This window comes from Pteropus vampyrus, unplaced genomic scaffold, assembly GCF_000151845.1.
Source record: "Pteropus vampyrus isolate Shadow unplaced genomic scaffold, Pvam_2.0 Scaffold196, whole genome shotgun sequence".
Lineage (NCBI taxonomy): Eukaryota > Metazoa > Chordata > Mammalia > Chiroptera > Pteropodidae > Pteropus > Pteropus vampyrus.
In genome coordinates this window covers 236876-261004 of record NW_011888977.1, presented here as the reverse complement: position 1 = coordinate 261004, position 24129 = coordinate 236876, and the positions used below count along the sequence as shown (strand labels likewise).

Sequence of the window (24129 nt, the reverse complement as noted above, 5' to 3'; positions counted from 1 at the left end):
CTGGTGGTGGGCGCGGGCGGCATCGGCTGCGAACTCCTCAAAAACCTCGTCCTTACCGGCTTCTCTCACATCGACCTGGTGAGGGCCAGGCGTGCGCGCGGGCTGAATGGCGGGCCGTGGTGCCGGGGCCCGGGAGTCGGGACCGTAGTTCAGGGTGGCGACAGGCCAAGAGGTCCCGGGGTCTTGGCCGAAGAGAGGGAGCCCTTCGGCAGGGACGGAGCCGGCCTCGCCGCACGCTGGGCCCGCTCGGGACGCCGAGGAGGCCGCGGCGCGGGTCTTCCGGGCGTCCCGCGGCGGGGCGGCCCCCGCCTCCCAGGCAGCGCCAATTTGTGGCGGCTCTAGGGTGTGGAAGCAGCCTCTTGTCCTTTCGCTTTAGAGCAGCTCCTAGCTTTAATTGGAGGTGGGAGGTGATTGAGTCCCTATTGGATGTTATGACTTAAATTCAGAGGTCTCCCTTAACTCAGATATAATGATTCAGAGCAGAGGGTGGCGGTATCAGCATCCAACTGAGCGCTTGTCCCAAGCTTGGTGAGGTCCTGAGCGGTTTACCCGCGATAACACATTTAATTAATCTTCACTGTTACCATAAGGTTGCAAACGCTGTTTTCATCACATTTTGTTTTTAACATAAGGGAAGAAAAGTGAGATACAGTGGGGTTTAGTAACTTGGGTCACGAAGCAAGTGGCAGAACTCCTTTGGAGCTCGCGCTTCTCTCTTCTGGGTACAATCTGCGTGACTGTCACTGTTATAGATACATTAGCTTAATTCATCAAAGACGGTTAGGATCTTAACTTTTGCATTGTTGTACAGGGACTAATTTTAAATTATTTCTATTAAGCTTTTTAGAGATTGGAGATGTTGCCTGGAATTGGATGTACGTTTAAAATATCTCAAGGTGTTGTAGAAACATGGAATGAAAAAAAAGTAGAGGTGGTTGGCTGAGCCTAATACGAGTGATGGGGGTACAGAATTTACACATTTTTTTCCTTGGCTTTTATAGGGTTTGTCTTCCCATTCACTTCTCTACCACGGATCCAAATATGATTTTGCATTAGCCGATAACTACTTTTTTTTTCTTCAGAATATGGTTGTGACTGCCCTGTATAACAATCTACTTATACTTATTTAAAAGAACCATTTTGTAATAGACAGAACAGTGAATTCGAGCACTTGAAAAATAAATGCTAATCCTTTTTTATTTGCTTTAAGTTTTATAGTAAATTTAGAAAGTACAAATAAAAAACGTTTAGGTAGTTGGTTCTATGCTTTGATGATTTTCACAAATTATAACCAAAATCATTAAGATGTTTCACAATTAGAACATTTAATTTCTCTTAGTATAAATTTATTGAAATGGAATGAAAACGGCTTTAGTCATTATTTTCTTCCCTTGTATTTGCTTTTGGCAGCAATTAGATAAGATTTAAAATGTGACACTTTTTTTAATTTAGAAATATGTCTTCACAGCTCTCAGGAAATAATTGTAAATGAAATTGTGTGTGTGAAGACTTTTGGATTAAAGACATTAGAAAAATTCAATAAATTTGCTAAGTATCATTTAAGAACAAGGCACAGTTAATCTAAAATGTTAGATTCGAAAGAGTAGATTGAAAGGTGAATTATATAATGCATTCTCAATAAGTACACATAAATTTATGCTATCTAAGGAATTTCCTATTAGCCAGGATAATTGAAGAAGAAAAATAGCATACTTTCTAAAATATTTTTGAGAAAATTATCTCAAGTTAAACTTTTTTAAAATCTACATTAAATGATCAGTTTTAACAATTTTGATATTATTGGTCAAAAAGCATATTCTCTCCACTGATACAGCAAATAAAGTGGGTTATGGATGCTGAGAATAGTGAATATTTCTTAAACATATCAGAAAATTTGTGATTTATCTGGAGTTTATGCATTTGTAGATTGATCTGGATACTATTGATGTCAGCAACCTCAACAGGCAGTTTTTGTTTCAAAAGAAGCATGTTGGAAGATCAAAGGCCCAGGTAACTGTAGATTTCTCATACCATTTCTGTTTATTCATTTATAATTCTACCTTTTAATGGGTCTTCTATCTATGGTATCGGGTTATTGTGGACTCTAGTAGAAGAAAGAATATGGCAGAAGCCATCTCTAGCTGAGGGATTGTGAAGAATATGTTGAGTAAAGGAGTAAAGACACCCTTTTTTGATTTATAGTGGAAAGGGAAGTGTACCCAAACCTGTAAGTGGTGTCCCTTTCTTATTTAAATTTCTGATTGTTCACTTAAGGATGAACGGAGTAGTGTTCCTACTTTCTCTGCAGCCTGGCTGCTCCTATATTTGGGTGCTAGAGAAGCTACATCCTGTGCTGTTGGCCCTTTTAAAAGAAGACAGCCTCCTCTGAGGTTCTAGTCACCCTGCCTTTGTTTAGTTCCTCTGATGTTCCATTTTGATTCAGGGTCTTAAAACATCTTTTCCCTTTGCCTTTTACCCTAGCCCTTTTGGCAAAAATCCCATGCTTTTCTGTGTTTGGCTCCCTTCTCTAGGGGTACTTTCTTAAACCTCTTAGACTAACTAAATCACATCTTCCCCCTCTTAAGAACCTCTACTTTTTCTCTATCATTTATCGTAGTTTGTAGTTATATTTACATAGATGGTTGTTTGATTAATGTCATTGGCTCACCAAGTGCCTTGTACAGATCTCAGTATATAGATGTTCAGTGTATAGTAAATGAATGAATGACTCTTAGTTATTCTATTTTATGTTTTTGCTGAAGCTTGCCATTCTTGTAAAGTGTATATGGGAGTGTGGTGGATCCTGTTATTTTATAAATATGTGTATTTAGTTTTAATAAATATATTTTGTCACATTTTAACGTTTTAGTTTATAATATGAATAAGATACTATTTAAGTAGATGAAACAACACTATTGTCTGCCATAAATAGATTTCAAATGCAGATAGAAATGTAGTAATTTAGTAAATTGGTAATTTGATGTTTTGTTTTTTCAGGTCGCCAAAGAAAGTGTACTGCAGTTTTACCCGAAAGCAAATATCATAGCCTACCATGACAGCATCATGAAGTATGCTCTAATTATTACGTTGCAAAATTATTTATTGTGAACTTTTAATTAAATTTTTAAAGTATAAGATATTTTTATTAGCCAAATATATGTGTTTGAAATCACTCTGCTTTTTTAAGATGATTTTTCTATAACAATTAAAACGTAAAAGTTTGTGCCCACGTAAGTCAAGTGGCCTTCTTGTAAACAGTTTATGTATATGAGTTTAATGATTTGGCTAAGAGGTGAGATATTTTAATACTTCTAATAAATGTTACTTGGGAACTTAATAAAGGATCTATATTCTTGTTTTAAGTAAAGATAATCTAAACTATGAAAATCTTTATATGTGATGATTCAGGTTTTGCTAAATATAGTGCTCTCATTATCATTGATTGCACCTGTGGTCTTTTTCAGTTTAAAAGGTTCCTTCCTAAAATAATTTGTTTATTTAGGACTGTGACTTCTGTAATATAACATGGAGAATTGTGATGGGGCATTAGTTTTGACAGTATATAAATATGCTCTGATCTCAGTAAAGATAAAGTAAATATATAATTTTGCAGGTGTTAGGGCAAAGGGCCTCATTATCCTTTATCTTTAGTTGTTATCTAGCTCACAGATAATTGTCTTATACTTTCTCAGGGAATTTGTATCTCCAGCTTTTTTATCTCTAGATGTTTTCTCTGCAACCCTGCCTATAGCCCTATCATCACCCCCTTACCCTGTGTTGCTTTCCCAGTGTTGCTAAAAGCAGGGACTCTAGGGGCCTGAACCCTGCCTGATCCTAACCATGTGAGGTGAAGCCAAAGGCCAGGCAGATCCTGGGAATGTGTTCTTTGTACGTTCCCAGGCACTTGCTGCCCAGAGAAGGCCTGGTGGGACTAGTAAAGTCATGCCATCTTCTAATTTGAGATCCTGCTCTTGTGCCCTAGGTGGGTGGCCAGAAAGGATGTGTAGCCATTCAAAGGGATTAGGAGGAAGTAGTTTCTTTAAAATCTAAAAATCTACTTTAAAATCTGGTGTTTAGAAAAAGTCAAACCTATCTAAGTGGTAGAGGCCCCGAATTTAGCAGTTATTTTTGTATTATTATTTATGCTTTTTTAGGACCCTGTAGTGTACTGTGAAGATCATGTGTAAGGTCAATTGTTTTGGTGACCTTTTTTTGTTTTGCTTCGTAGCCCTGACTATAATGTGGAATTTTTTCGACAATTTATATTGGTTATGAATGCTTTAGATAACAGAGGTGAGATTATTTTAATATTCTTAATTTGTAAGTATTTCCCTTTCCCCATAACAAGGCTGTTTACACATTTAGTATTAATCAAAGTATTTTCTTATGAATTAGAACTTAAAGGCCTAAAGGGAAGTAAGATTAGGTTTAAGTCTTGCTAAATGATTATAATTTTAGCTGGTCTGTTTCCAAGTAGGAATTTAGCTATCATATACTCTGTCAATATACCAAAAGGTGTGAATATAAGGGAACTTAAAATACTAAAGACTGACTACATAGATTGTTTGCATAGGTGTTTGTTTCAGGTTATCCCAGCACATAAATTTTGTCACTGCCTTCATATATGTGGAAACCTAAGAAATATCAATGTTAGATCTTACCTACGACCAATTAAGTCAGACTCTGAATGGGGTCACATTTCTTCAAAGTTCCTCAGATAATTCTGAAGTACAGTCAGGGCTAAAAAACCACTGTTTTGAGAATGAGACAACAGGATGTTCAAGTTAATATAGAAGCCATAGCTCTTGAATTATTTTAAGTATATTTTATGACATAAGATATCAGACTGGATTCTATTAAATGTACACATTATAAATCATTTAAGCTTTTCAAAATATGGGATGATATTTCATGTAATCCAGCGTTGTGTAGCTAGTCATTGTTAACAAGTCTGTGTGCCTGGAGGGTGGGATGAAAATACTTTATTTTCCTGGCTTGTAATTACTTCCACAGGTAAAAGTATATTTGTCAAGTGAGTTTGTAACAGGTTTGGGCTAGAAATACCGAAAGAAAAAATCAAACAAATGAGCATGAGAAAGGGTCAGAATGACTCTTTTAAGTGGACTCATCTTGCCCCTAGCCTTAAACTGTCTTAATAGTTCCAAGTTAATAGTCCACATTCTCCTAAATATCCATGTCTTACCTGATAATTATATTAGAATAATAGCAAGTTAAGGACTCGGAGCACATTGAAGCAGTGTTTTTGCCAAAGTTAATAGATTAGGCACAACGAAAGAAGAAGCAGCCACTTTGGAATTTAAAGATTATATATGAGGGTGCTTTTCCTGGAGTAAATTTGTGGCATATATTTGAAATTTTGCTAGTGAATGTTTCTTAAATGTCTGTAACAGTTGTATTACTTGGGTCATAGCTGTAAGAAAATGCACATAAAATAAGAACAATAAGAAATAGTTTGGGTAAATGTCATCCTAATTAAAGATAACTCATTTCTTCCATAAACTCCTGCTAACTAGTATTTTTATTCCAGCTGCCCGCAACCATGTTAATAGGATGTGTCTAGCAGCTGATGTCCCTCTTATTGAGAGTGGAACTGCTGGTTATCTTGGGCAAGTAACTACTATCAAAAAGGTAAAGAACTTTTTTTTCCTTAACTTTCTAGATAACTTAATCGGAACTTTAAGATGGAGGAGGGTAGAAGTAAACTTTGGATTTATATAATATGGGCTGGTTAGCATCTAAGACATAAGGAATTTTGTTCCCCTATTAAACTTAGGATACCCTAAAGGCACCCAAAAAGAGGATAGGCAGAGATCTTTTATTTCTGTGCTTCTTAGTTTCATTTAGCTTGTATATTAAAATCCTTAGACTGGTAAGCATAGTAAACTTTCCTTTTAAAATTCTTTATAGACATGAGACATGTCATACTATAGTTGATATATGGTAAACCAGGCTTCTAAAAGTTACTTTTTGTGTAAAGAAGTCTGGATGTATAGATTTGAAGAGTACTTTGAAAAAATTCTTGGTGCATTTGTGAAGTAATTCAAACACTGAGATAAAACTAGAAAGTAAAAGAGCGAATGTCTATACTCCTAACCCAGTTTTATAATATCTCAGCATTGTGATTCATTCGCTGTTCAGATCTTTTCCAGAACCTAAACATAGATATATTTGAAGAATGATTTTGCAGATTTTGAAACTGAAAGGAATGACAGTACTTGAAATTTGCTATTTTTGTTCGTTATTTGAAAATTGTGGCTCTACATTTGTTTTAACTGGTTGATATTGCTCTTTGAAGCTTATTTAGTATCATTCTACAACAACATGTAACAATCAGTGGAGGTCATCAGATCTGTTGATAGGTCAAGGCCATAGTTTTTTTTTTTCTACTGTGATATGAGGAATAACTGCTTGTCATATGACTGCCCCCAAGAAAGCATTTTGGAAGGCCCCCAGAAATGGTATTATGAAGAAAATTCTGGATCTGCTGCAATTTATATTAAAACAGTATTTTCAGGTTTTGGTTCTTTAACCATTATTAGAAAGACAGTTCTCACTACCATAATCCTGAGGTACTAGTATGTATTAAGACTGAGATTGAGAATGGCTGAGATTTAGAATATTCATTTGATGGTTTTGAAAAGTAGTCTCAGGTGCTATGGACTTCTAGGGATTCCTTAAAGTATAACTTAAAATGTAACCCTGACAGCAAAATGAAGAATATTTGGTTTGGTAATACCTAGTATTTTTACAGGTCTCTAGACAGCTCTTGAAATTAATAATTACTTTTCACTTAATTTTTAAGAGATTATAAGGTAAGGGTATGAGTAATTAGTAAGTAATTGAGTTTCACAGCTCTTAGAGGTAATTGATTGGAAAGCTGTTTGTCTTTTTATTAGTTTTTTTTCTGTTTAGTGTAATCAAGGTAAACTTCTCGTATTTGATACTCAGGTACAGTACTTTTTATTTGGCTTGTTGTAAGCAGTGTTCACTGCACCAAGAGTCAGAGCAGTCCTGGCTTAGCTTTAGCTGTGACTATGGTTGATTCAGTTAGCTTTTTTATTATAGTTCCTTCTCTGTAAAGTAAGGATTTTGAAGTCACCAATATTCTATCCTTGGCAGCGTACAACCCAGTTAGAATGTAGGTGAATGAATGAAATGTTTATTATATTAACTTATTGAGAAACCACCATGCAGAGGGTAAATGTTATTCTCATATTCTGACTTTGCAGGGTGTCACTGAGTGTTATGAATGTCATCCTAAACCAACCCAGAGAACTTTTCCTGGCTGTACAATTCGTAACACACCTTCAGAACCTATTCATTGCATCGTTTGGGCAAAGTATTTGTTCAAGTAAGAATATATATGTTTCTGGGCATATTTTCAGTACTGATAATGGAAAATGGGGTCATTTTTATTTAAAGTCTTAGATTGTACTTATGATGAATGATAATTTAAATATGGTGAAGGGACAATTCAGTATCTTTCTTATGTTATTTCTTGGATTAAATTAAATTCAGCCAACATCGCATGCCTGTTGTATGTGATGTATTTAGGGAGCTTAGTCTTATATTGGAGATAGGCATGTAATTAAATGAATACAAATCTATATATTTGGGAATATAAAAATTACTTATAAATAACTCATTGATTAAAAAAGAAATGGAGAAAGCCAAAAATACTTTGTAATAATAGTGAAAATAATACATGTGAAACTTGTTGGATGCACTGAATGTGGTAGTTAGAAGAAAAGTTATAGGCTTACATACATGGAGAAAGGTGAACATTAATGAGCTAAGGATTCAGCTTACTTTAGAAAAGAACTACTGAATAAACAAAAAATTAGAAGAAAGGTTATAAATGAGATAAGATCAAAAGGGAAAAAAATTTCATCAAAAGGAGAGAAGTAAATAACGAATGCAAAATGTAATCTCAGCACAGATTAGAATGATAATTTTTTTTTTTTAAAAAGAACGATAATAAGAGAAGACCATGTAGCTACATTTAAAATTTTAATGGTCTGGATAAATTCATTTTAAAAAACCTTACAAAGCAGACTCAAAAAGAAATAGAAAGCCCAGATACTACAGTATGCCTTAGGGAAGTTTAATCAATCATTTAAATTCTTCTGACTAATACACCAGATCTATGTGAATTTGCAGGTGATTTCTACTAAATTTGCAAGAAATATTTCATCCTTACATAAACTCTCCTAAAGAAATTTTTATAAAAATTGAATACTTAGTTCATGTCATGGGGCTATGTTCAGTTAAGGCCATTATGAGATAAAAGGAAAATTATAAGACATCTTCATACATAAATATAGGTGCAAAAATCCTAAACAAAATATTAGCCTACAAATCTAGAATTATATACAACAGAAAGTATACCATGATCAAGTATTTATTCCAGTAATGCAAGCATGTTTTAACACTAGAAAAATCTATAAATGTCATTCACTTCATTAAAAAATTAAAGAGAAACTGTATAATCTTCATAGGTAATAAAATTTAGCAGACACCTTTTTATAACAAAAATTCTTAGTAAAATAGAGAACTTTATCAACCTGATAAAAGTTATCTGGAAACCTACAATAGACATTATTTTTCTTTATTTTTTGATTAAGGTATAATATAAATGCTCTCAGAAAAGTACATATATAATGGTATAATGACAAAATTTTACAAAAAAAACACTTGCAAGCTTTATTTGGCAAACTTTTTTCCTTTTAATAGACTTTACTTTTGAGAATAACTTTAAATTTACAGAAAAATTGAGAAGATAGAGTTCCCACACTCAGTTTTCTCTATTAACAAATTAGTATGATATGTACATTAATGAACCAGTATTGATACCTTATTTATTAACTAAAGTCTATAGTTTATTTAGATTTCCTTAGTTTTTATCCAATGTCCTTTTCCTGTTCCAAGATACATTACATGTAGTTGTCATGTCTCTTTTAGTTCCCCCTTAGCTGTGACAGTTTCTCAGACTTTCCTTTTTTTGATGACCATGATGGTGTTAAGGAATGCTAGTTCGCTATTTTGTAGGATGCCTGCTATTGGGATCATCTGATGTTCTTCTCATAATAATACTGTGGTTATGGGTTCTTGAGAGGAAAACCATAGAGATAAATTACCATTTTCATCACGTATGCAGGATACATGTTCTTGATATGATTTATGACAATTTAATGTTGGCCTTGATCACTTAGTGATTGCCAGGTTTCTCCTGAAAAAGTTACTCTGCCCCTTTACTATACTGTAGTGTACACTTTGAAAGGCTGTCCCTATGTGTAAGGAAAGTTGTGTTCTACCTCTTTAAGGGCAGAGTGTCTATGAAATTATTTTGAGTGCCTGGAAGATTTGTCTCTTACCATTTATTCAATCATTTATATCAATATGGACTCATCAATATTCAATGTATTTTATACTTTGGGTTATAGTCCATTACTACTTTATTTTTTTGCTCAGCTTGTTCCAGCTTTGGCTGTTAGGAGCTCTTTCAGTTGGCTCTGTGTTCTTTGACATACCACCATCAATGTCTGTCTTTTCGGGGAGCAATTCCTTACTTCTTGATTCTACAAGATGCTCCAAACTCAATTTTTATATTTCCTGCCTCAGTCCTAGAATCAGACATTTCTCCAAGGAGCCCTGGTTCCTTTTATTGAAGAATGATGTTAGAAACCAAGATCTGAGTGCTTAGGCTTGTTACTGGAATATTGTTTCTTTTAGGCCCTCTTTGCTGACAAAGCAAAAAATACATTTATACAAACATGTATATACACAAATATGGAAATATTTCTCTATCAAACCATCCATATCTATATAAGCTAAACACTAATTCATACTAATGTCTCCAACTCTAACCCATAATTACATGGATCATTCTAGCTTCCTAATCTTGCTTATCTGTGAGCTCCCACTTCAACAGTCAAAATCCCGGCTCTCACTATTTGCCATCCATATACTTAATGCAATAATTTTTTTTTTTTAGTTGAGGCAACCATTGATTGACCTCGCAGATTGCAAGGATCTTGTCATCTTATAATCCTTTATTTTTAATGCTTACAGCACCTGGTCTTCCTATCCAAGGTGGTCTCCCATCCAAGTACTATCCAGGCCCGACCCTGCTTAGCTTCCAAGATCAGACAGAATTGGGCTTGTTCAGGGTGACATGGCCGTAGATTTAATATGATAATTTTAATGATAAGAATTTTAGAGCATTTCTTTTGAAACCAGGGACAACATGAGGATGCCCATTAGTGCTATTTCTATTTGGTGTTATAACAAAGTTCCTAGCCCGCACAGTAAGACAAGATAAAGAAAATACAGACTTAAGAACTGGAAAAGGAAGAAATAAAATTGTTTTGGTATGTATGCAGTATAGGTAACCTACATAAAAAACTCTGGGTAATCTAGAAATTATTCTTTCTTTAGAAATAATGACAGTTTAGCAACATGGCCAACGAAAAGATTATTTAAAAAGTCAATCGCATTTCTAATCACAGCATCAGACAGGTAGAAAATATAATTTAAAAATAGATAACCTTCTATAAAAGCATGCAACTATGAAAGATAACTAAATAAATAAGAAGCATTGGGGGGGGCGGAAAGCATGAAGTACCTCAGATTAAAGTTTAAAGTATATAAGCCCCAATATATAAAGTTCATGACTATTGGAACATTAAAAGGAGAGAGTACGTTTATGAATCGGAAGTCCCAGTATTGTCAGTATGTCTCCAAATTGATCTGTAGATTCAACGCAATTTCAATTTAAATCTCATCAGGGATTATATTGGAACTTGTTAAACTGATTCTGAAAGTTATATGGAAGAATAAGGCCTACGAGGAACCAAAAAACATTCCTGGAGAAGAAAATGTTGAAATGACTCGCTCTAAAAAATATCAAGATTTAATATATGCTAAAAATAATTAAGTGTGTTACTGGTGCAGGGATAGAAATACAGACCATTGGAACAATACATAGTTCATGATGGAGGTTGCATAATAGGTCCCAGATGAAAGATAGAATTAAAGAAAAAGTACAATTTATTATCATTGTGGGAAAATTTATATTATGTACTTCAAAAAATATGTAGAAATTAAGTATAGATAGATGAGATATTTAGATATGAAAGGCAGAACTTAGTTTTTATATAGGAGGAAATCTGTCCTCAGGGTTAGGGAATGATTTCTCAAGACAAAAAGTACTGACCATGTAAGAGAATTGATGCGCTCAAATTTTTTTAATATTTCGTCATCAAAAGATTTTAAATGGTGTACAAATATTAAGCCATTATATGAGAAAATATTTGCAACATACAGTCAACTAAAAGTTGATCTAGAGTATGTTTCTATAATCAATAAGAAAAAGACAACCTGACAAAGTAATACAGACGCATTTTTTTCACTTAAAGAGAAAGCCAAATAGAAAATAAACAAATGATGATATGTTTAACTTTATGACTAACTTGCAAAATTAAGGATAAAATCACAATAAGATAGTATTTTATACCACTTAGTTTGGCAAAACATTAAGTTTGGAGAGGAAATGAATCAATAGGAATTTTTAGATGCCATTGTGGGGGTGTAAATTGGTACAACTTTGGGAAACAAGTGGGTATTGTGAAATGTATTAGGAGCTTTGAAATGATAGCTTTTGGTGTTTTTATTTTTTAACTACAAAGGATTCTTTTAAGCTAACTTTTAAGCTTGAAAGTTTGGAAAACTATATTCCCGTAAGTGTTATTAAACAGTTTTTATGATAACTGTTGGATTAACAAGAGAATTTCAGCTTAATACTTTCATATCGTTTCCTAAGACTTTTCAGTAGTAAAGTCACATACTACCACCAAAAAAAAATGTCTTATTCACTCACTGCTGCATTTCCTGCACCTAGAGCAGTGCCTAGCATATAGCAGGTATGTGATGATGTTTGTTGAAAGCTAGCAGCGGATATACTTCACAGTCATTCCAGCATTAGAATGTTACCCAAGTTGGAATGTAAAAGCTGTTCGCCTGTCTTCTTGATCAAAGATTTTAACATACAAATTTGCAGAGCCTAGCTGATAGGAACGAATATAGATCTAATAAAATTTAGCCTTGCTTGTGTTATGATTGAAATTAGGATGCAGGCTGTCAACAGATAACTTGAATATTTTTAAGTTTACGAAGTATTATTTATCAATTCTTTGTTCATTATCCCTACCAAAGACTTGGGATATTCTAAATGAGTTGTTTGTGAGGAAAGTTGGAAAAGTAAACATTTGTTTAGAATATTTTGTTATCCATAAATATTTACTGCTTTTAAATTATAGTCAGCTGTTTGGGGAAGAAGATGCTGATCAAGAAGTATCTCCTGACAGAGCTGACCCTGAAGCTTCCTGTGAGTAAACTATTTGAGATATGTTTTCTTATTAGTGAGCACTACCTTTATTTTGCTAATTTAATATTGATGGCTTAAGGGGGAGAGAGGGTGCTGTTATGTGCTAGATACTGTATTGTGTGCTTAAGATGTATTATTTCATCTTTAAAGCAATGTTTTTTAAAATGGGGTAGTCCCATTAAGTCAAGGTGCAGAGAAATTTCACAAATCCAGTAAATAGAGCTGGGAGTTGTTCCTAGATCTGATTACAGGTTTATACTTTGAGCTGTTCCACATGCGGCCCTCAGAAACAGGTAGAATAAGGATGCTGATGAGCATGTTATTTATTCTCCTTGGACTCAGAATGTGTCATGTGCAGGTGACTGCCATGAGTAACTTTTTTCCCTAAAAGGTGAGATGAGAACTTAATTCTACATTTATCATAGTTGAAATTAAAAATGGTGTTTGTTTTGTAGGGGAACCAATGGAAGCCGAAGCCAGAGCCAGAGCATCTAATGAAGATGGTGACATTAAACGTATTTCCACTAAGGAATGGGCTAAATCAACTGGATATGATCCAGTTAAACTTTTTACAAAGGTTAGGTTTACTTTATAATTGTGGATATGGTTTATTTTAAAATAGTACATGAAATTGGATTATACATTTTATGCCTAATACTGTCTTAATAAATAGATTGATTTAGTTAGGATAAACAGATTTTGAAACTTCGGCATCTGTATTAAAGCAGTATAGCAACTTTATAGGAGACAAAGTGCAGAAGCTTATATACTCTTGGTTATCTTTCCTTTTTTCACTTTCACTGAAATTCTTGGTTTTTCTTATAACCGACCTTTAGTTCCTGCTGTTCTTTGTCTTATATCCTTTTCCTGCTTAAATCTTCTTTTGGCATTTCTCAGTAGCTCTTGAATCTTAAAGCCTCTTGTTCTTCGCTGAATCTCTTCTCATTAGTATGTATTATTCGCCTGCTGAATATTTCTAGAGAAATACACAAGATTGTTTTAACTGGATCTACTTAATTATATAGTTCAGGCCGTCAGGTCTCTATTTTAAAGTCTTTATTTCTTCTGCCTTCAGTCTCTAACAAGTTTATCTTAATAGGTATTTGAAACTTTCTCAGCTCTCTTTTTTTTCTTCTTCTTGCCTGTGTACCTTTTTCAGATGTCATCTCCTTGATTTCTTTCCTCATTTCTCAGATAAATAAAACAGAATTTCTGATAGTACTCAAAGTTATGTGATTTTCACACTAAATTGTATTCTGATTATTTGGCTGGTTTCCAGAGATTAAAGATGTTTAATAAATATTGATTGAATAGAACATGTTTTGATGAAATAATTCTAACTTTTTTATTAAGTCAAATCTTGAATGCATACCAGTATATATAATAAATATGTTGAATATATCAGTTAACAATAGAAAACACAGCTAAGGAAAAAGTAACATTAATGTCATCTGAAATTTTCCCACATAAGATAGTGTCATTCATGTGATGGTCTTTCAGTCCACATGTAGTAATGTTTATGTTTTTGTTTGTTTTTGTATTTGAAATAGTAATTGTTTTTCTGGTTTGCTTTTTGTGGGGCACATTTCAGAAATGTTATAGATGGTTAAGAAATTGTTTTGGAGCACTTTTAAAATGTGCGTGCTTTATTTGGAATGTACCCACAGACATGGAGCTGTTGCTAACTGGTATCTCTAGGCTCAGTGATTGTGTTCTTGTGGCGTTGGTGTGTATTTATTTAGCTCCTTGACTGGTGTATTTGTGCTTCTCACAGATCTTTGGAGCTTTAGAGGAGCTTGTAGGTAGATGGCTTGGGAGGGCAGGGTCAGTCAGCACAGTTCAGAGTTCCCTTACACTGCTTTGCTCAGTACTCCTCTGCTTTTTACTGTTTCAGATGTAGGAGTTCTGTATAAAATTTCCTTTTATAAAAGTCTTAAGGTTTTTTTTTCCCTTTTAAAAATGAAATCTTTGGAAAACCAGCCAAATAATTATTAATCTATTGGTATATGACATGTTTTTAAATCAGAAGATTTTACAGTGTAATATTGTTAATCAGCAGTGATATTTTTTATATTTTTAACAGCATAAGGACTGTAGGGTTCATGGAATTTCTCTCTTTTTTTTTTTTTTGAAGCTTTTTAAAGATGATATCAGGTATCTGTTGACAATGGACAAACTATGGCGGAAAAGGAAACCTCCGGTTCCTTTGGACTGGGCTGAAGTACAGAGTCAAGGTAAAGGATACATTTTAGTATTTGGGACACCTAAATTGGAAATTCCCTCACCTAAAGTCTTTAAATGGTTCTCTTCTTTCTTGACAATGTCATATGGTTCATGGTAAGAAGTTCAAACAGTTTCATAAAAGTTAAGAAGAAGGGGAAAATTACTGGAAATCATATCACCTAGAGAAATAGCCACTATTAACACAAAATGTTAACATTTTAGGGAATGTCTTATAGTCCACTCTGCACATAGACACAGGCAATCGTGTATGCACTTTACATAATGGAACCGTACTATTCATATACTCTGACTTGCTCTTTTTAGTAAATATTTAATCCCTTATCAGTTCTAACATTTAGTTGTTTCATATTTTCCCTGAAACAAAGAGTATAATGAATATACATACATCTTTGTACCTCTGTATTTAGCACTAGTCAAGGAGCTAAATAAATACCAGAGGTACAAAGATGTATGTATATTCATTATACTCTTTGTTAATTTAGGAACATATAATTTTAAATGCAAGTAAAACTATTGCCGTGGTAACTACATCCTTATCCCACTCCCCCTTAACACATTGTGTCTCTGCTTTATCTGAATTGTATTGCAATTGATTTACGCTCAGTGATAGCACACTGGAACTTAAAGGATCCCAAGAGATTTTGGGTGTCAGTTTGGAGCACTTCTCTACAGTAATGGATGCTTGACTTTTTGGACCAATTTAAGTACGGCTTATTGAGTGCTAATTATGTCGGGCATGTTGGGCATGATGCTTATCTGTATCATATCCTTGAATCCCACAATAGCCTGCTGAGGTTCTGAGATAGTCTTACACCTTTCCCATCTCAATATTAGCAGTTTTTTGGTGCACATATGTTTCATAGTGATAATTATTTTAATGGAATTTGTTTCATATTTTATTTTCTTATTAGTCAGGCATTGAATTGTTAGGGTAGAGGAATGATGTTTAATAGTGAAGTTTCTAATATTTTTTTCCCTTAGGAGAAGAAACCAATGCATCAGATCAACAAAATGAACCCCAGTTAGGTCTGAAAGACCAGCAGGTTTTAGATGTAAAGAGCTATGCACGTCTTTTTTCAAAAAGCATTGAGACTTTGAGAGTTCATTTAGCAGAAAAAGGGGATGGAGCTGAGCTCATATGGGACAAGGTTTGTTTTGAAAAAGTGTGGCAATTACTTACATATCATATGTATATTTTAGTTCTTGAACTGTAATCAGAAGCTAGTAATTTTTGGATATTGTTTATTCTATCTGATTTCGAGGACATAATGTTGATTTTGGATGTTTTTATCTCTTAATTGCTACATTGAACTGAGTTTTCTATACATGAATTTAAGCAATATCATAAAACCTCATTTTAGATTAGTAGTATGTTCATGGTTTATAATTATGCTCCCTGGAGAAATAATGCAAATGTATTGGAGTTAAATATTTCATTGACTTAAGAAAACATGTAATATAGATTTGTTAATAGAAGTCAAAATCTTGTTGGAAGCAACAGTTCATGGGCCTAATTTGACCTTGAAAATGATAAAATTGCCTTTTTATTGAAATAATTGTAGCTATTTTAATAATCTGACACTTCAATACAAAAATGAGATGTAAAAATAATATTTAATAATATTTTACAACTAGGTGTCATATTTTGAAGTTTGATGAGTTAATTTTAGTTTTTTTTAATTGTCAGTTATTTTCTGTGGCTATAAGTGATATATCTGATAAAGTTTATATGTTCCTATGATGGTAAAGAGTTGCTATGAGTTTTAAAGTCAAGGGAAAAGTTTGGTCAGTTTTAGCAAATGAAGATGATAACTATGTGTGCAGTTTTGGAACTGGTTAAATAAGGCATCGTAAATGAAGCTAGTAAATTTAGATTTAGGGGATTCTTGTAAATATTAGTCTCTTGGGCTTATGTGGTATAAGGAGTAACTTTTAAAAATTTTTTCATTGTTACTGTTATATTAGGGATCTCTGGGGAGTTTTTCTCTGTACATGGGTTCAGCGGTCCCCAATCTTTTTGGCATCAGGGACCAGTGCTCCTATAAGAATCTAATGCCAGATGATCTGAGGTGGTGATGCTAGCACTGAGGAGCAGCAGCAATACAGATGAAGCTTTACTCGCTCACCTGCCACTCACCTCCTGTTGTATGGCCCAGTTCCTAACAGGCCACTGACCAATAACGGTCCAGGCCTGGGGTTTGGGGACCCCTGGGTTAGATAACAAAACTTTGAAAGTGGGAATTGTTACACTGTGTGAATAAAAACTACACCTAATGGGTGTTATTAGTAAATTGCCTAGGGAAGTACTTGTGGACACTATTGGGTACTGTTAAATATTCATACTTAATTTTCACCACAACCTTATGAAAAGTTTATATAATTTTCCCTGTTTAACAGATTAATGAATTATGGATTGGGGAGTTGATTTGCCTGAGGTTACATAGCCAGCCAATAGTATATAAAGAACCCACATCCTATCAATGCTTTTTCTTCTGTACTTTGGTGCTTCTGAATTATAGGATAGGATAGAATCTTCTCAGGAAAGTTGGAAACCTTGGTGAAATCTAATTAAAGAGACTAGGATATAGTCTTAGAAAAAAACATAAATTGTCAGGGGAAAACTTATATTGCCCTATCTGAAAAGAAACAGCAAATATAGGAGAGTAGTGTATTTGAAGAGAATTTGGAGTAGGAAAGCCAGAAGGAGTCATCCAGGTGTTTCTGAGGCTTTAATAAAACAGCTTGCTCAGAAAAGACTCCATTTCTTTGCGTGAAATCTTGTCAAGCAGCCTCATTACTGGCATACCTTGTTTGATTGTACTTCGCTTTATTGCGTTTCATGGATATTTTGTGTTTTACAACTTGAAGGCAGGACCCTCCACCAACAAAAGGATTATGTCGTGCTTTATTGTGATACTTGCTTTATTGCAGTGGTCTGGAACTGAGCCCAGAATATCTCCAAGGTATGCCTGTACTGCCTGATGGATCCAGGAAAGGATTGCCATTGTCAGTAAACAGAATCGGTGTTTTGTTAGATACACTTAGTCTCCAGCGATTTGTTTTAGGTAGGAGTGAGTTCCTAGAGGCCTGGTGGCTCTTGGCATCCTTTGTCAGATTACATTCCTGAGTCAGAGGCACTGATGATGACACCCTGTCCCATACTCATCTAATCTCCATGCTACTGTAAGGCTTTACCTCTCCCTCAAGGCCATCTCTTGTTCTTGTTGACTGACTGCAATGTGATAAACATGTGAAAGTACTGTTGTGAAAGTATACGACTCAAATTAGTAAATTTGTGGGGAGACTTGTTACATTATTTAAATTTTTGGCAGGATGACCCATCTGCAATGGATTTTGTCACCTCTGCAGCAAACCTCAGGATGCATATTTTCAGTATGAATATGAAGAGCAGATTTGATATAAAATGTAAGTTGTTTTGTACTTCAGTTGTATCATCTAAAATGATGTTATTCTTTCCTTTTTTTAACAGCTAAATATATTCATCTTTTATTTTTTATTTTATTTTTTTTTAGCAATGGCAGGGAACATTATTCCTGCTATCGCTACTACTAATGCAGTGATTGCTGGATTGATAGTATTGGAAGGATTAAAGATTTTATCAGGAAAAATAGACCAGTGTAGAACAGTGAGTATTTCTATTTGCATTTTTTATTCAGCCTCTTTTTGGAGTAATATATATGTGCAGGGGGAAATGATTTATAAACACAAACACAATTTTAAAAATTAAAACTGTCTGCGGCCATGCCACCCTGAACAAGCCCGATCCCATCTGATCTCGGAAGCTAGCAGGGTCAGGCCTGGTTAGTACTTGGATGGGAGACCACTTAAGAAGACCACCTGGGCGTAAAAAATAAAAAATAAGGGATTATAAAATGACAAGGTCCTTACAATCCGTGAAGTCAACCAAGGATTGCCTCGCCTAAAAAAAAGTTAATTAAAACAAAGTTAATTTTAAAGCACTGGAAGATAATTACTCCATTTATCTTGTGAATGCATATTTAAGCTTTCTGGAAATTACAACAAAAGAGAAACAAATTTGCTTCTCATTTTTGTCTAAAATGGAAGCAGAAGGTAGTTTGCTTCTAACATTTCCAGTTTTACTGAATTTTTAGAGGAACTAATTGTGTGTGTTCTTAAGCTTTTTCCATTGTTTTTCAATTCTAAGAGTTCTTTATGGGTTTTAAATTTCGTTGGGTTATTTTATAGTCCCCTGCTCTTTAATTATTTTCAATTTCCTTTTTTATTTTAAATCTACTTTATATTATTTGACATGTTTAATGCCTGAAATCTTTATGAATGAGTCTACTGTCAGGTCTGCCAGATCTCTCTCATGGTATTTTGTTTGCTTCTGCGGTGTGTGATTCATTTTTTAAACGTAATTAATGTTTATTAAAATTATATCTGTGATAATTCTTTAAGGACCTATTGAAGGTGTATTTCTTCAAAGAGGGTTTATGCTTACTTATATCTGAGTGCCTGGGGACAATTTATATATATATATATATATATATATATATATATATATATATATATATATATTCATACAGCGAAGCTGCATGATCTCTACATTGTAATGAATTATAAAGAAAATTTCCTCCCTACCCCTTCCCAAAGCACCAAGGCCAGGATAGTTTTTCTGTTATTTCTGTGTGGGATATATTTTACTCCTCTTCACTCTCCTTCTCTTGCAGGTTCTTGCTTTAATGTAAGGGTCTCCTAGTATAAGAGTTCCTACATTAGTGAGACATGGGCTAGGTTGATCTGTTAAGATGAAAGCCATTTGGGTGTTCCATTTGGATTCCTGCTTTCATTCTGTATTAAGTTGGTGTGTTTGAAGATGCTTAGTTTTCTTATCAGTTTAGCAATTCAAAAAAACTTATAAGAAATAATTCTAGCCAATATTTTTGCTATTTAGGTTATCTTTTTTTACTATAAAGTTGAAATAACAGGACCAGTTTACTTTCAGGAATTTCTTAAAAATACTGAGTCTACGATGATACCCTTTATTTTTCAGCACAATTATTGATGTAGTCTTAAAATATCTTACTGTTTTTGTGAAGTTTCAGGGTGAAGGAATGTAGAATCATATTGTCAATCTGTCATCTTGATTCAGTTTTTTATTTAAATTGTTTTTGCTATTATATTTTTTTAACAACTTTATTTTTTTTCTACTTTTCTATATAGCCTGAATTTATCAGGCTATATAGTATTCCTTTGAGCTGACAAACAGTACTGCTTATTGAGTTTATTAAAATGTGTGTTTCCTATAATACTCTTCTCGTTTCTTTGACTTCTCAACTCTGTCATCTCTTGGATTAATGATACTTATGTCTGGATTTTATTTGTTCATATTTGTAAATGAATTTTGAGATGGGTTAATATTGTTAGCTTGAGTATTAGTAGTGTTAGCAATTGTTTTCATTACTGTCAGTTTCACTCAACATAGTTAACCTTCCCAGCGAAGCCCAAGATCAAACAAATCTGTTCCCCCATTGTACCCTGCTTCCAGACTTGCCAGTTCAACGACTACTACCAGTAGTACTGTTACTATAGGAGGTCTCTTTTTAGCACTTAACTGCTTCTTGAGGGATTTACTTCTTTAAGCTTAGAGTCCATGGGATTCCTCTTTACAATTAATTAATTTTAGGAAATACCACAGTACATGATAGTCACAAGATGAAAATATGTATATCAGCTTTCAGTATTGTCCTGACATTTGTTTGTATTGAATCTGGCTAGTGTTCTCCACACTTTGTAGTAGTATAAGGTTTGGGCCTTCTTAAATTTCAGTGCAGTTTTTTAAATTCACCTTTGTTCTTGTTATTTTTTTGTTTGGGTGTTAGAGAAATGGTAAATAGGTGCTTATAGTGCCAGAAGTACATTATTTTTTTCTCTTAATTATGTGAATATCAATATCATAGGCATAGAAAATTTGAAAAGAAAGGCACATCAGTTCCTTATGTCTGTGAAGGTGTTATCAGTAGTTGGAGATATGAATATATCTGTCTTGGTGAAAAGTTGGCTTAAAATTGATTAAGAATAACCACTAGGAAGGCACCCAAAAGCTGAATTAATGATCCCAGGGATGAGTATGGCTAGGCCCTTTTTCTTGCTAAATTAGTTTGCACAATAGAGTCTTCAAGGAGATTTTTCTTTTCAGTAAGCTCAGCTTTTCAGTAGGTAGCTAATTTGAAAAGAGGTTTGGGAAATCAGACTATTAAGGTCATGATTTTCCTTACTGTTTTTGCCATCTAGAAGGGAATATTTAAGTCATTTTTTGATGGCTGTGCAGTAAATAAAACAATAAACTTCTGATTGTATGGTATATAAAATTGCATCATGAATTTCTGATTTCTGCTTGTTTTTTTTTTTCCTCCAAAGATTTTCTTGAACAAACAACCAAACCCAAGAAAGAAGCTCCTTGTGCCTTGTGCACTGGATCCTCCCAACCCTAATTGTTACGTATGTGCCAGCAAACCAGAGGTGACTGTGCGACTGAATGTCCATAAAGTGACAGTTCTCACTTTACAAGATAAGGTAAGCCCAGAGGCTGCTTCTTTTCCACATTTGTTCATTTTCCTTTTCCTTAAAAAAAAAAAAAAAGTTCCCTTTTGCGTTTTAAAGTGTTACTGTGATAACAAACTGAAAACCAGATTACTACTCTTGAAAGACTGACTACTGAAGTGTTTTGCTCTGATACCCGGGACTGCTTTGCTATCTGGGATCGTGCTGGCTTTTCTCTCTGGTTCCAGAATATGTGCCTCACATCCCCAAAAGGAATTGGGTATATTTGGCTGGAAAACATGCCACAGGTAGTACAGAGGTGGCACAGTATCTTAGCAAGCAAGAGACTCTGTGCTCGCTCTCTGTTTCCCAGATAGTTTGTAAATTCTGTATTTTTTTGGCAGATAGGAGATATCCTTAAATGGTCTGGTGACGGTCCTGATTCTCTTGTGTTAAGTTAGTCCCTGAGGAGGTGCACCATTTGTGTACCTGCATTCACCTATAGAGCTCTGGAGGGAGGGAAATGGGGGTTAGGATGTGGTCTGGTCCTATAACCTGGTCCTTGATTCTTCCTAAACTGGCTAGATTAGTTTCTTTATTAGGAAGGATGTCAAAAATAACCCCAATGGGCGTCACTTCTTATTTTGGGGATCACTTCAGATTGTTCTCTGATTATATCTGTCATCACATTACATATTTACATACCTGCTAGACCTTTGTGGTCCTAAGGGCTGCTTGAGGAAATGAGGGAATGGCCTTTTTCCCAGAAATGGATGATCTACAGGACAGGTGGCTTGCCCTTATGTTTTAGTTGAGGAAGCATCTACTCATTCTTGAGCTTAAAAGCAGTTCCACTATTTGATTATTTGTAAGATATATGGACCTTTTAGAGCATTCCTTTTTTTTTTTTAAGGAGCAGTTACAGTTGACAGGATATTATCACTTTTGACCTATCTTGGAATTTAAAGAGAGATAGAACTTAGGAGGGGGAAGACTATCTGAGAATCAGGTTAATGAGAAAATCTGCATCTATAAAACATCTGCTAGTACAGGGTTGTTATTTGAGACTAAGATAAAACATGTTATGTATTTAGCCCAGTACCTAATCTGCAAGGAAGAACAAAATACCAAGAGCCAATCGGAGTTCTCAGTTCCCCATTTGGAGGAAGTTTTATCTGATCCTCTGTCTGTGGTCAAACATGGGGATGGAATGTGGGCATGAAATGTTGGGTGAATGCCTACTGCTTTCCTGCTTGCCCCCAGGTATCTTAGAACAACTTGGCCCCTTTCCAATGGAAGGGGAAAGTAAGAGCCTTTATGGAAAAAAGGTCTAGATTTTTTATGGTATTTAGTTATACATATTAATATTTTGAATCTTTTTTTCTTGTAGATAGTGAAAGAAAAATTTGCTATGGTAGCACCAGATGTCCAAATTGAAGATGGGAAAGGAACAATCCTAATATCGTCAGAAGAGGGAGAGACAGAAGGTATTATACATTGCATTTATTCACTCCATCGTTTGAGTGGAGACTGCCTAAATGAAGGAGCGCACATTAGTTTGTACACTGCTGTATATGTTACTCAGTGTCACAGCTTTAAGGGGAGATACTTGGTCATGGAGGTGCTCTCCCAAGATGTTATTGCCTTGGTGGGATCACTACACAGTTCCAGATTTTGGAACTCTGTGTCGTCATTGTGTCTCAGGGACTGTTTTTCAATACCACAGTGCACAGGCACCATTTACAGTTACCTCCATGCTCTTGTCTATTCAAAGGAACTGCCTTACCTGTGTCATAGGTCCTGGGAGCTAAATGAGTAATGAGAAGATCACTCAGAGTTAGGTAATCTAAGGCTGGGGAAGCCTTGATAGTTTACTCCAACCGTAGAGCAGAGAGTAGTGCTGAAAATCAGTGCCCAGTTTTGGCCTTTTAGCCCTTTTTTATTTTTAAAGTTCAAGCAGGCCATCCCTCATGTTAATGCCTTTGATTTTGTTTAAACTGTCTTAGAATTGGTTCTGGTTGCACCTCCTTAAGTCTACACTAGCCAGTTTGATTGGACTGAGAAATCCTCAGATCTCTTTTGTCACTTTGGCATCTCTTTTGGGTTATCATTTTAGTTGATTTCTTCACATCCCAAATTTTGCTAATGCACTATCGCTTTCAAAATCCAGGGGCATTGGTTTCCCCCTCTATTGACTTAATTATTTACCTATTTGTTCAGTGATCATTTATTCAGTGTACTTTGCCAGATCTTAACAGGGATTTAAATGTCAAGCCTTCTTTAAATTAAAACTTTAGTGCCAGAATTCTTCTTGACTGTAGTTTCTTGTCAAGAAATTGTTTGGGATACTAGGTCATGAGTAATTGGAGACTGTGTTTTGGCTGGGTAATAACTATGTATAGCGCCAGGTGGGTACTAACTAGACATGGTTGGGGAATCACTTCATAAATTATGTGTGTCTAACCACTATGCTGTATACCTGAAACTAATATAATATTAAACGTCAACTGTAATGGAAAAGAAATAGATTTTTAAAAAAATCTCAGTGGCTTAAATGTACATGTGCTGCTCAGAGTGAGACAGCATTTATTCAAATATGTGTGGAGTCCTGTATTATAGGCATAGTCTTAAGTATTCATAATTTAAGAACAAATAAGACACTAGTAGTCTGGTTTGAAGTACTTTATAGCCTGGAAGAAGAGGAGAGATTATCAACAAGTAGATGTACAGTTGAAGAAATACTATGGAAAAAGATTATATGAATTGAAACTTTATTAAGGGTTGGGGGATTGTTACAGGAGAAAGAGGACTCGGGCCAGTTGAAGAAGGAAGGACCTTCTGAGCAGAGAAGGGAGTGTGCATTTGGACAGAATGAGCAGTATCTATAAAGGCCTGACTTATAAAACAACATAAAAGGCTCTGGGAATGGCCACTTATTTTGTTTCAGTGGAAGG

General features: G+C 34.7%; 1 protein-coding gene and 1 pseudogene across 2 annotated transcripts in view; one reads left to right on the top strand and one right to left on the bottom strand.

The window, feature by feature from the left end:
• UBA2 (ubiquitin like modifier activating enzyme 2) overlaps positions 1-24129 on the top strand; it is a 30392-nt gene continuing 6263 nt past the window's right edge. Inside the window, exons 1-14 of one of the 2 annotated variants that reach the window (XM_011371834.1) lie at positions 1-78; positions 1927-2010; positions 2998-3068; positions 4229-4293; positions 5549-5649; positions 7251-7372; positions 12339-12406; positions 12862-12983; positions 14541-14640; positions 15632-15798; positions 17983-18076; positions 18184-18296; positions 21053-21208; positions 22566-22662. In XM_011371834.1, coding sequence (XP_011370136.1) covers positions 3064-3068; positions 4229-4293; positions 5549-5649; positions 7251-7372; positions 12339-12406; positions 12862-12983; positions 14541-14640; positions 15632-15798; positions 17983-18076; positions 18184-18296; positions 21053-21208; positions 22566-22662 — 1210 coding nt within the window. In that variant the 5' untranslated portion in view covers positions 1-78; positions 1927-2010; positions 2998-3063. Of the gene's footprint in view, positions 79-940; positions 964-1926; positions 2011-2997; positions 3069-4228; positions 4294-5548; positions 5650-7250; positions 7373-12338; positions 12407-12861; positions 12984-14540; positions 14641-15631; positions 15799-17982; positions 18077-18183; positions 18297-21052; positions 21209-22565; positions 22663-24129 lie in introns of those variants that run through there. The other variant, XM_023537664.1, reaches the window with a different exon arrangement.
• LOC111746663 lies at positions 10084-10207 on the bottom strand (annotated as a pseudogene).